We start from the raw sequence: 13488 nt of genomic DNA, 5'->3' as shown, positions 1-13488 counted from the left end.
TCATTTTAATGATAGGATAAATAACCCAAGCACTGTGAATCGTAGGCCTTCTATCTGTTTAACTGAAATTGTTAGTCATATATTAACTTTAACAAAGCTTGTAAACTGTGTTAAAGTCAATCAGAAAAAGAAAGAGTTCTATTATAACTGTATCGGTCAAGGATGGTTCCTAAAAATTTGAAGTTGCCAAAGTGACCCCAGTATATAAAGATCTCGTTGATAATAAATGTGACTGAGGCCTATGTCAGTTTTGCTTGTTATATCTAGATTAGCGGGATCTTTCTGCGATACGATGCATGGATTCTTAGCAAACCACTGTTGATAATTAATATAAGAAATTAGATGGAACATCCTGGTTTAAATGTTCTGTTTTGATAAAACTTTCACCATTCCCTTTTTTTGTATTCTCTATAAATTACACAGTTTGTTTTAGTGTGTTCATGGATAAGCTTAAGCTTCTAGAGCCCATGGCATGTGATATATATATTGTTGTATATATTTGTGACATAAATCCAGTTTCATTACTTTCTAAAGTTATGGTGATGTCACTAGTCGTCACAGACAATGCGTTTCTCTACCTCTCTCTCACTCTGTCTACCTCTCCCTCACTCTGTCTACCTCTCCCTCACTCTGTCTACCTCTCCCTCGTCTACCTCTCCCTCGTCTACCTCTCCTTCGCTCTCTCTCTCTCTCTCTCTCTCTCTCTCTCTCTCTCTCTCTCTCTCTCTCTCTCTCTCTCTCTCTCTCTCTCTCTCTCTCTCTCTCTCTCTCTCTCTCTCTCTCTCTCTCTCTCTCACTCTTTCTCACTCACAGACACACCCCATTACGTATTTCTTTAAGAAAATAAATCTGATGCAGAGGCAATACGGAGGCTTTTCTTGTTGTAAAATAGCTTGTCATTCTACAAAGCTCCACCTTTTCTTATAGATCATAAAAAACAGCATCGTTGTCATCCCCGTCATTGTCATTAAATTTGTATTCGATTATTTGGTTGTTGTTTTTACTTTATTAGTGTGTTACTAAAAATAAGAATTAACGAGCATTTTTCTGAAGATTATAATTAAAATCGGACCCAAGCGAAGATTTTATCTATTTGACTAATAACTGTCTTTAACGAAAAATAGTGCGAAAACTAAAACAAAGGTACGATTAGATTATCTGTTTCACCTAAAATATCTGATAAAATAGCAAGGAACCAAATAAAAAAGTTAAATATGTTTTAGCATATTTTGTTCCAACGTATGGAGTATCTTTTACAACGAAACACGCTTTCGCATTGGCCCTTCACGCTAAAAGAAGAGCTATAAGGATTCTTTCATCATTTGCGGGAAGTCCTCCAGAAATTAGGTACTAAAATTATACCACTGAACAAAAATATTTCTGACCATCACCCGCGCCCCCTAAAAAAATGGTTGCCGACATATTTTATTGAGAGAATAGATACTAGCAAAAAAAATGACTTTAGCATTTTGATAGTTTGTCTAAACTGAATTTTTAATCTTGGTTTTAATAATGATATGACCGATTTTTTTTATTTGTAATTTATTGTCTTTCTCTTATTTCTAGTCATTCAATGATCAATCAGCTGATTTTAACTGCTGATCGTTTGTCCACGAAAGTAGATCCAAGACTAAGTGCTCGAATTCTAAGAAAATGTCCGAAGATATCTGTTCCAGTAGAACTCCATGGAAAAAAAATATATTTTTTTGGTAAGAATATTTTCTTTTTGTAAAATTTTAGTGGCAATCTGTGTACCAAACATATTTCAACGCTTAGTTTCTAAATAAAAAGAAACCTTTCATCTCAAATTTATAACTTATTCTAGTAGTAGCTACGCATTTGGAGATCTGGAGTGGGTGATTGGATTTCTCAATACCACAATATGAAAATGCAAAAAAAAGAAGAAATTAAAGAAGCAACAACAACAAAAATAAAAATAACAAAATTGGATAATTATATTGGATTTTTTTTTTTGCTTTAAGAGAGTATTTTAAGAATTTAGGGTGTTCAGCATCTATATTTTCGATGTTTGAATGGCCAATCTCTTATTTGCTGTCCTAAAAGTTGTTAGAAGACAGTTAAACAGTGTTCTTATAACCGGCAAGAATATTCTCAGTTTTCAACAACAAAAAGAGAAATGGATAACAGCCGAAGAAAAGCTTTTTTCTAACAGTGCTATCTGAGTAACGAAGGGAATAAAGAACCATCAACTTCATCTGAAACTAAAAACCCTATCATTATTTGGTGCTTTATTTAATATATTTTGTAGTTTTCCTTTTTTTCTGTAACAATAACGATAAGAACTATTGATAAAGTACTGTCAAATTAGTCTGTAGTTTGATTTATCAAACGTTTTGGAGGAAAATTCGTATCCAAAAAAGCGCAACTGTGTCGAGAATATAACCCAATGTCTGTGATGCTAATTGAACCGGGTGAGCTATAAGTTTTTTTTTTCATCATCTTCGAACATCTTAAAATTATTATTATTAATTAAAAAAAACATATTCTTATTTCCTTTTTATTATTAATGTACACACCTGAGCAATATTCGCTTATCAAGACAATTTATGCCGACAATTATGCTATTTTCGTCTTTCTGTCAAGCAATCCGTTGAGTTGGAAAACTCATTTTATTGAGTCAACAGCAACAGCCATGTAAAGTATAAAATTGAATGTTATTACATTATAAAATGACTCATAGATGTGACCCATGAACATGGTCTATCGCAGTATTTTTTTTTGTGTGTGTGAACCTGGAGTTATTATTCCTTCTTTTAATAAGAAATAAAAGCATGATAAGTAACCGTCTAAACAATAGAAGAGAAATATACTTCATTTATTGTAATATATCAAGGTGTCTTGCAGTTTTCATTTTAGTTGCAGCAACATAATCTTAAAAGTCATGTTTACAGAAAAATAGCATTAATCATGTAATGGCTGCACAAAACAGGTTTTATGAGAAATTCGTTCTTACTTACCGGCTCATTTCAGTTAACAGGTTATTCCTGCCATCGGTGACACTCTGCTATCTGCATTTTTCTACTTTTCGAGAAAATCTTTTTTTTTTTTTTTTTTTTTTTTTTTTTTTTTTTTTTTTTTTTTTTTTTGTAACGAGGAAAATATATAAAGAAGCACAATTTGGTCAGCAAAATTCCTGATATCCGTTTCATTCTATTTATGCCAATTTGTTTTATGCTGGACGAAGATAATAGGTTTTTTGTATTTTTTTGTAAATTGTGCTAGGTTTTAGCAATGGAAAACTGAGTACCTCTTTTTTTATCCATGGAGAAATTAGGCCGTATCTCAGGTGCTATAGCAGATACAAACATCCTGAGTTTGCCATTGGACTCCCCTTGTCTGGATTAAGGGAGATCCATCATTTACTCCAAGTCGAATTATTAAAACAAAAAACAGCTGAAATAACTAAGACACATTTTGCCGTTAAGAGGGTTTCTATCGATGTAGAACTTATTTTGAACTTAAGGGAATGTTTGTGAAAAGAATAATTTATTACTAATTAACCTTTGCAAAATCATTTTTTATACAGTTTTTTTCTACATTTCTATACAATTTTCGCAAGTCTAGAATTTGTCTCCTGTTGTCCTGTTTTTACATGTTTTCTAATTTTGTAAGAAATAAGAAACACTAGTTTATAATTATGCAATGTACAATTCTGCAAAGCTGTAGAATTAGTCTTATGTTCTTATTAGAAAAAATATTTTCTCACATTTTGTATAACCAACTTTGATATTATTTTGAAGCCTGAACAAATCATTGATATACAAGTTAAATCGATTACACGAAACGCAGAGAAAGAAACTACAGGTCTACAAGAGGCTGCACCTATAAAGTGCTTAATTTCATAGATATGTACCAGCACTGAAGCTTATCCTTTGACAGGCATGAAATAAGAAACAAGACATGAAACGTATAATCTTTTTTGAGCATCTCATTGTAAACTCAACACAAAATTATAAGTCGCCTTCTGTCGCAAAAAAACATCCTCAGAGAGCTTCTGCTATCACATTTGCTGACAATAATATGTTGTTGATTCTCGGAATTAGAAAATTTGCTTAGAAAAATAAGGGAATAAAGTTAAATCTCCCCAAAACATGAAAATTCTTCGATTTGTAAATTATAGAATCATAATGCTGATGTTTGTCATGCTAGGTCGATTCTTCCACGTCAATTCGAAATCAGAAAAACAAATATGATTGTCATAGTTATATTTTTAAATTTCTTTTTGACACATCTAATGCTCCAAAAATAAACCAGAAATAAAAGATTTCATCTTGAAACAGCTGAAACATACTTTCATGCTGAATTAGGTTTTTGGTCAATGGCCAATAATAAAATCTTTTCTTTGTTATTTTTAACAACAACTGGAAAGTTTCTGGAAGGTAATCTGAGGTCAATCTCCTCAGCGCAATTTTGTTTTTGTCATTGGGCTTCTCTTATACACTGTCAAAAAGTCGTTTTTGGACAGCAAAGCTGTCTTTTCTGATAAACTGCCCAAACTTACATAAATGTGTCACATTCCACCAAGTCGACTAATAATTACTCCTTTATACTAAATCTTACCTATCGTTGGCGTATGTTTTCAGCGTTCAAATATAAATAACAGTTTTTGATTTAATTCAAAGCTAATTTAATTCAAATTATAAAACTATTTTTCGTTAAAACTAATGATTTAATTAAAAAACAAAATATTAATAACAGTTAGTGATTTGATTGAAAACTAAATGCGTCTTCGCCTTGCAGGACAGAAAATTAAACTTTATGCGAAGTGAATTTTCTCACGTGACGTTCTAGGTTTATCAGTGAATTCGTTATCGTGAGCGATTCCGCGTTCTCTGTGTCCTTAGTTCGAAACGCTTTCCCAGTTGAAAATAATACCCCTCAAAAAAGTGATATTTATTATATTAACAAAAAGATTTTGAAGCTCTTGAAAATGTCACAAAACTAGATTTTTCAAGGACTATTTTCAAATTATCTTCAGGAAACAGATTTTAAATATTTTCAAAACCCTGAATATTTTCAAAACTAATTTTGACATTCTAATAACTGTGTATGTAAAATCTAAGTCAGGCATCCCTGGACTGGATGCAAAACCAATTGTAAATTATTTAATAATTGGAAACATGAAATCTAACGTTGTTTTCTACACATCCTTCAAGAAAATAGGAGCATTTCATCCAGAAAAAAAGAAGACAAAAAGGATCTATTTTAGAATGTATATAAGCATCTGTTCGTTTGTGGATATTTTGGTTTATTTTACCTTTCTAAGTCTCTTCTTTTTTCTAGTTACTCCATCTGCGATGCTTCTCTCGGATAAGTCCATAAGTCCTTACGCAAGTTCTCAACTAATGGAAAATTTAAATACCTTGTCCCTTCCTGATATTTACCCAATGCACCCTACTGTCAATATCAACCCTAGTAATATCTACCCAACTACCCCATTGAGTTGTAAGTACTTCTTAATTTTATTCATCAAAAGTGGGTACGCGTACAGTAGTTTCATAGGTGAACGCTGATCCAATTCTAAGGCTAAGGGTATCATACCCTTTCTTTCTGAAGAATTTATTATGCATAAAAATGCTTTGGAATAATTTTTCAATGAAGGTGGAGATACATTGAGACCAGTTTTTGAGGGGAAATTCGCCTTTCCCTTGTGTTCTGACATGATGATTTTCAATTTGCTTCACCATATAATTTAGAAAGTGTTTATCACTCCCAAAGCCGGATCAAACTTTGCACACAAACTTTAGCTATCAAATTCGATTGAAAATGGCTAAAATCGCAAATGTCTGCGAATTTTGCTTAGGGCCCATCAATATTATCGGGCCGATATGAGGGTCAGTGTCGTTATCGAATATCGGGAAAGAAATATCGTTTTTTTTTCTCCTTTTTTTTATGCGCAAGCTGTCCAGAAGATGGCGCCAGATTTCCTTAGGTAATCTTTCTTGTTCAGTCATTGGGGGTAGAGCCACCAGCTAAGTCTGACCTTGGTGGAGAGAGCAGCAGCGATGAATCAAAGTATATTTGCTGTCAATACTTGTCAATATACACCTGGTGTAGCAATTTTCTAAATGTACGGTGACTTCAAGGACGTACATCTTCCACCAAAACAACTAAAAAGAATACAATAAACCATACGGTTTCTGTCTAATGCGTGTTCGCTTGCGTGTGTGAGAGATCCAAAATTCAATCGGTCAAAACGATATATCCAGTCAGGGGCGTAGCTAAGGGGGAGAGGGGGTGCTTTAAGGTGGGGAGGGTTCCAAGGTGTCGCCACCGTGTGCTAATTACCAATATACCTTGGAAATTTAGCTTATGTGTCCGCATTTGGGGGCATACTGGATGATTTTGTCTACACATTCTTTAAATCACTCCTCCAAAGTTAAGACTCTAGCTGCAGCCCTGTATCCAGTGTGCCTGGCATGAATTTGTTAATAAGAAACCAAATCATATGAGTGTAAAGTGAAGTTTTAACGTTAATATGTGAATTATTAAAATTCAAAGTCCTGCTATTGAAATTCGAATTTGAATAATCAATTTCAATAAATATCTCACACCTCTTTCAATCAGATATTTCTGTTTCTGTAGCTAAACCTACTTCTTTGATCAATTTTTTTCTTATTAGTCACTTCCGCAAATATGCGCCATTTTTACTCAGAAGCTAGTGATCAGAGAAGATAAAGAAAACCAAACAATTGTAAATGGCCTAATTTTGTGAATCCAAAGTAAATTATTGAGGCTGTTCTTGGTGTGTAATAGACCACGGATAAACATGTGAGCATGAATATGGGTGGAGAAAGGGGTGGGGGGGTTTAAACTTTAGGTAAGGTTTTTTTGAAGGGGAATTTATTGGCAAATTATGTCGGTATTGTATCGGTGCAGTACCGATATCGGTATTGGACCCAAAAAACCACACTGTTCGGCCCTAATCTTGCGACATTCTGGAAAAAAAAATTTCTAAAATCTTGAGATTTTAGGAGGGAAAGACAAACAAGTAGTATATCAATATATAAATTAAGGGTTTGTTCTCTGTTATAGCGTCCACTTCGTCACCTGATTTAGCAGCTAAAGTATTAAAGCTTGAAACTTGAAATCGTGCATAATTCTTCTGGAATTTTAGAACCATAGACTATTAAATTTCAAATGTGAAGCTCATTCTTTGCAAGAGCCAAAGGTCCGAGGTTGTGAGCAAAGCGAGGAAGCAAGGAGGGAGGCGATAGAAACATCCCTTCGCTCTTAACTACCATAGTGAATTTATAATACATTATTTTTCGAAACTTTAATGTCATCCTCAATATAAAAGTTAGGAATGCGGGGCTGTCACTTGGTCCCTAAAAGCCCTTTTTGCAAGATTGAGCCTGGTCGACACCAGCCAAGAAGTCTTTTTACTCTGCTAGTGTCCTGAAGACTGCACAATAATTTCGAAGCTACATGGTCCAAGTCTTATTGATGATGATGGACGAGAAGGTTTGACGCCCTTTGCCTCTGGAATCACTTCAGCTGCCGGGTTTCTTTGTTTTCTTTGTTTTAGATATGTGCTACTGGAGGTTCTACATTTTTTCTCAGCTTGCTCTAATGAATTCACCAAAGTAGCCATTGATATTGAACCCTTACTTAGCTAATCCTTGTATCATTGTTGCAGCAGTAGCTGTAATCTAGTATAGAACGACTCTCGGCCCGTAGTAACAGAAGATTAAAAAACAATGAAAAAAACTCAACTAAAAGAAACCCAGAAATGCTGATAATTGTACTTCTCAAGAAATCTTCAGGAACCAAAGCCAATAAATAAAAAACAAACAAGTGATTTTGAAATGATTCTAGATTATTTTTCTTAAAGTAATTTAAAAAATTCAAGGTCTAACGTGGCTAAAGTAATTCAAGTATGTAAGTGTGTTTGCATCAAATTACACCTTGAATAGCTCGAGAACTCCCTGGAGTACACGTTATCTCGTGAAGCAATAAAGCATATTTGTCTCCCTGGACGGATGAGCCTCTGTTACCTAAATTGTAGTTAAAGTAAAAGAAAATGAAGTGTGGGAGGGACTGATAGCCAACACCTTGTAAAACTTTTGCAAAGCCACATAATTGCGACACCATCAGTAGCCTATGACGTCCCGAACGTCCCGTCCGCCGCCACTGACTGGCAAACCTGGTTATTTGGGCTAACTGTTAAAGCAAAATTCGCAACAGTAGTTTTTCTCCTTTAGATTGAAGCATATGTTTGTCGATTTAGCTCATGAAATATAGAATTTTTATAAATAAATCCCATTTTTATCTTGAAATCACCATTAGTTAAATATGTCTATCAATTATTTTTCTCTTGTAAAAACGGAAGAATGATAGACCGACTTTAGTTAAGGAGTATGCAGAAGTCAGTATTTTGCAGCATAAATCAACACTAGTAACCGGTTTCAATATCATCTTCTTCTTTTATATACTGGGGCACACGGGCCATCATGAAGATTTCAGTTCTTAAGACCAGATTGAAAACAGCTATTATGGCTGGTATGGCTAGCGTCCAGGAATTAGTTGATCGTCTTATTCTTTAAGATGTCAATAATCTGTTTAAAAATTATCAATCCTGCTTGGTGGGGTGCCCAAAAGGTTTCCTACTTTTTTTCACATCAGCAATATTGCTTTGAAATCACGGCATCATCTCCAGAAAATAGACAATTAACTGAAGTTGGCTGAATATTTTCACCAGATTTCCAATGTCGACAAAAAGTGGTGATGTAACCCCTAACTGAAAAAAAAGAAAAAATTAGAATAGGGTATACAGCTTTCAGTGGGTAATAAATTCAGAGAAGTCCCTAAACTGGAACAGAGATAGCAGCTTTTGAGAATCGTAGGTCTTTGCTCTATACCTCAAAGTATCCCCAACATTCCACTTAAAGGAAGATCGGGCTGTGATATATCTGCTGTATTATTGACTAGTAGATCTGAACATCATTTCCTTATGACTAAGGGTATGCTGAATTTTAAGTCATTTCCGTTTTACCTTAACTAACAATTTAAGTGTACGAATTGCCTTTGGATCTCAGTAAGGGTAAAAAGAAATGCAGTAAACCCAGTAGAGATTCACATGTAGGTGAGGCAATCAAAAACATTGTATTTTTTTTACGCCAGGTTGTAAGTTACGAGTAAAAAATTGTATGCTCAAATGTACATAAGGAATTTTGTATTACTTTCTATAGATGTTGCTTTTTTTGTTATTCGTAAAATTAGAATTTATTCAATTTGAAGTAATGGCCTTCAGAATGCCTTTAATTGGGGTGTCACTTTAGGGTTACTTAGCTGTTATCCCCCTCCCCCCAAAAAGACCTAATATAGTTGTTATAAAACGAACGAAGGCTTCAAGGCTCGAAAGGTAATTATTTGTGAAGTTAATGGCTCTGAAATGAATATTGCAGGGTTAGCTTAATCGATTATATATCGACATTCATTATAGATGCTGGTGAACTGGAAGCACAAAGAAAATCACACATTCACTTTATGCTAATGTCGTCAGATGTCGATTGTTTCAAACAGGAAGAAAACCCGGAAATAATAGAATCTGCTCTACTGGCCAATACATTCGCTGCTGCTGTAGCTCAAGCCAGATATTTATATGGAGTAAGTTGGTCTTATCCTGAGTTTATACTCTTGCGATTTCGAACGAAAACAGGCGTTGTGTTGTCATCACTTGTGAATTTCTTCTGTAATGATTTACCATCTGTGCTGAAATGTTTTAACTGAGATGCTCAAAATTGAGCCTTTTAGATTCTAAAATTTCTTCCAGACTGATTAGGAAATTGAACTTTCAGGAAGAAAAAGTTCTCAAACGCTCTGTTTTATTGGTTGTGGAAAATCCATAATTTGAGTCCTCTTGTATCATAAATACAAAGCTACGATTGTTCAAACCATATTTCAAACAGTAAGCTGTGCGGAAAACGACGTTTAATCCCACTTTCTAGGGCTATAACGAAATAAATGTTGAGATGACTAGGGCACGGTCTGTGGATGACGTATGACATATTGCCAAAGATCGTCCTTTTCGGTCAACCGTCTAGGGCTAAATGGAAAGCAGGTCGTCCTCGTCTGGGTGGGAGGATGTCATAAAGAAAGATTTTAAGGAAATGGGAACTCCCTGGGAGGGTGTAAAGAGGGAGGCTTTGAATAGATTGGGATGGAGAAGGAGCGTGCGTAGCTTTGTTGGCCTCAGGTGGCTTGGTGCTGCGATGAGTTGTTGTTGGTTAGTTTAGTTAGATGCAATTATTTTTTCAATATAAGCCCACAGTCATTTTTGCTATTTTTTTATTGACTGAGGCAGTAACCCAATCTGCTGCGAACTAAGTTTGATTTGTTGGAAACACAGATATGTGAGGCCGGGACTGACTAGTTATTTTCTTTCGCCTTTAGTTTTCTTTGTGGTACTTGCTGAAAAATATTTAATAAATTTTTTTGCCCAATATTATTTAGAAGACGCTGTTTATGGTTTCTAAGGTCAAGAAAAAAAGCTATTTTTTATTGAAAGCCCTTTTTCTTTTCGAAAACTCATCTTGTATTTATTTTTTATTTTTTTTTGCGCAAGTATTCGCGAGCTGAAGAGCAAAACCAAATTCACCTTCCATCTCATATTTGTGACTAGCAGAAACCTGCCAGTGGAAAGTATTTTTGGATAATGGTTTCTAGCTTCAAATTTAAACTATCACTATCATGACTTTAACGGAGACTATGGTATGCATTTTTTTTCCAATAATTCCATGGTATGAATACTATTTTAAAAACCTGTTAGAATTATTATATGAGACACAATCACTAATGGCAACTCATAGAAAGAAGTTGATGTTAGGTTGAAAGAATCATGGCCAAATTTCAAGTAATTTGCTTTCTTCAGTTGATTTTAGCTATAATTTTCTCTTGATGATCTTATAAACCAGCTTCACTTTCGTTTGGGTATTTGTACCTGGCGCATTTTCGCCATTAAGACTCAACTTGGCGCGAAAATTCGCTTTAATTTGAATCATCTGTACTCGATATACTAATTTATTTAGTTGAATGAATGAAAAGGTTCAGTCAACTTATCACTGTAAAACTATAACAACAAACTCATATCAACAGCGTCCTATCGAAAATTTTTCGCTGTTTTGTGACCTTGTAGAGAAATGGTATTACCTGTAAAGGAAAATACGTGTCTGTCTAGCTTGGCATCGAACATCTTGGCGAACGCTGATTTTGTGTGAATTTACCGTCGGCCAAGTGCCATATAGCGATCGCAATTTCTGTCCATCGGTCTGTCGGTCCCGGTTTTTTTTTAGTTCGGGCACTTCCAGATAAGCTAGTACGATAAAAAATGGCAGACGTATCAGGGACCGGACCAGACTAAATTAGAAATAGTCGCTTCCCCGATTCGACCATGTGGGAGGAGGGGAGGTACGGTTAATTCGGAAAAATTACAAAAAATGAGGTATTTTTAACTTACGAACAGGTGATTGGATCTTAATGAAATTTCTTATTTATAAGGACCTCGTGTCTCAGAGCTCTTATGTTAAATCCCGACCGAATCCGGTGACATTTGGAGGCGTTTGAGGGGAAAACCGGAAATCTTGGAAAACGCTTAGAGTGGAGAGATCGGGAGGAAACTTGGCGGGAAGAATAATTACAAGTCCTAGACACGTGATTGACATAACCAGACCAGATCCGCTCTCTTTGGGGGAGTCGGGGGGGGGGGGGTAATTCGGAAAAATTAGAAAAAATGAGGTATTTTTAACTTACGAACGGGTCATCGGATCTTAATAAAAATTTGATATTTCGAAGGATCTCGTGTCTCAAAGCTCTTATGTCAAATTCTTACCGGATCCGATGACATAGGGGGGAGTTGGAGGGGGAAACCGGAAATCTTGGAAAACGCTTAAAGTGGAGATATCGGGATGAAACTTGGTGGGAAGAATAAGCACAAGTACTAAATACGTGATCGACGTAACCGGACCGGATTCGTTCTCTTTGAGGGAGTTAGAAGGATTTCTAGTCCTTTGGCGAGTTTGAGAATAAGCACAAGTTATAGATACGTGATTGACATAAGCGGACCCGATCCGATCTCTTTGGAGGAGTTGGAGGGATCTCTAAGGCTTCGGCGAGTTCTGTGCTTCTTGACGTGCTAGGACGATGAAATGGATAACTCTTGCACCGAGTCTAATTTTAGGTTCTGACCTCGTCACAAGTGCCATATGAGCTCTTGGCTCTTGTTTACTTAAGATATTGTTTGATTTCGAAATTTATATCACTCAATATACTGATGTGTTGCTTGTTGAATAAGTAGAAAAAATGATTCCTCCAGCTTAAGAAACGGAAGAATACACGAATTTTGATTTGTCTTTGTTCATTCATTTGAATGCAAATTTATATTCGCTTCAATAGAATAAGTACGAAATGAGCTTCGAACTATTACCATGAAAGGTTGAAGAATGGTTACTAAACTTTAGCTTCTTTGCGATGGGTAACACATCCTCCTTAGGGACTGATTGACGGGGATATGACTCATCTCCACCTCGCTTAGTACCGGACACCTTTGTGATTTCTGTTGAATGTTTTCGGTAAAGCCAACCTGCATTGTTTTCAAACATCTCTTTTTTTCCTGATAGTAAGCCTCCGCACAACTTGTTAAAAATATTAGTTTATTTTCTTTAAACCGAACCAGGAATGCTACAAATAAGTATTTAGAAAAAAAAAATATAATACAAATTGTGAAAATTTCAAATCAGGACCTCTTAACTTATCAGGGAAGATGAAGTATTTATTTTGTTTGCAGGACGATGTAAGAGAGCTTCCAGAACCAGTAACCATGAATGTTGGAATGTTTCATGTCACTGATTGGATATTTGGGTCTTATCAACTAAACACAATTGATCTTGAAAATTCTTCGTCCAAGAATGTATTTTGGTTACATAGGCCAAAATCTTTGTATAAAAAAGCAGATTATGTAGATGGGATACCTGTGCTGCAAGAATTTAGTCCAGATTTCTTAAAATATTTTGTTGCCTTGTACACTTCAGCGTGCTAAAATAAACAGTATATGTAAATTTAAAGTTTTTTCACATTTTTTGTTTTTCCTTTGTTAAGTTTTTTCTGAATATTATAAAGGGTGAGTAAAAGTTGTGGTGGATTCTAGGTATGTATGCAGGAATTTCCGGATTGCTAGGATTACTAGACAAATCGTCAAAACAGGAAAAAATAAGCCAGTTATTTGAAATTTAACAGATATTTTGGGAAAAAGTTATGAGATGCTGGGGCCTGTATGCCCTCTTCTGTCCTGTCTCTCTCTGTCTCTCTTCTGTACGTAATTCCTGGGCTTGTCCACTTAAGAGATTATTCATCAGATTGTTCAACCAAAAGAACAGCGAACTGACCGAGGTGTTTATAAAAAGGTTATGGTATACATAATCCTGCTCTTGTCTGTAGAGATTTCCCCTACACCGATGAAAGGAATTTGTT

General features: G+C 35.2%; 1 protein-coding gene across 1 annotated transcript; it reads left to right on the top strand.

Moving 5' to 3' along the window:
* Nucleotides 1–1567: 1567 nt before the first annotated feature.
* LOC136029373 (large ribosomal subunit protein mL37-like) lies at nt 1568–13082 on the top strand. The gene is made up of 4 exons (XM_065707691.1): nt 1568–1709; nt 5305–5466; nt 9467–9630; nt 12806–13082. The coding sequence occupies exons 1-4, from the start codon at nt 1574–1576 to the stop codon at nt 13055–13057; spliced, it is 714 nt and encodes a 237-aa protein (XP_065563763.1). The 5' UTR covers nt 1568–1573; the 3' UTR covers nt 13058–13082.
* The last annotated feature ends 406 nt before the right edge of the window (nt 13083–13488 follow it).

The sequence above is a fragment of the Artemia franciscana genome, chromosome 7, assembly GCF_032884065.1.
Source record: "Artemia franciscana chromosome 7, ASM3288406v1, whole genome shotgun sequence".
Classification (NCBI taxonomy): domain Eukaryota; kingdom Metazoa; phylum Arthropoda; class Branchiopoda; order Anostraca; family Artemiidae; genus Artemia; species Artemia franciscana.
This window is presented reverse-complemented; position numbering and strand designations above follow the sequence as displayed.

What these genes read in the sequence shown, in the direction of transcription:
- LOC136029373 (XM_065707691.1), top strand. Translation starts at nt 1,574, where the DNA reads ATGATCAATCAGCTGATTTTAACTGCTGATCGTTTGTCCACGAAAGTA. An exon ending in AAAAAAAATATATTTTTTTG is followed by an intron (nt 1,710 to 5,304) that starts GTAAGAATATTT and finishes TCTTTTTTCTAG; the next exon opens with TTACTCCATCTGCGATGCTT. An exon ending in CCCAACTACCCCATTGAGTT is followed by an intron (nt 5,467 to 9,466) that starts GTAAGTACTTCT and finishes CATTCATTATAG; the next exon opens with ATGCTGGTGAACTGGAAGCA.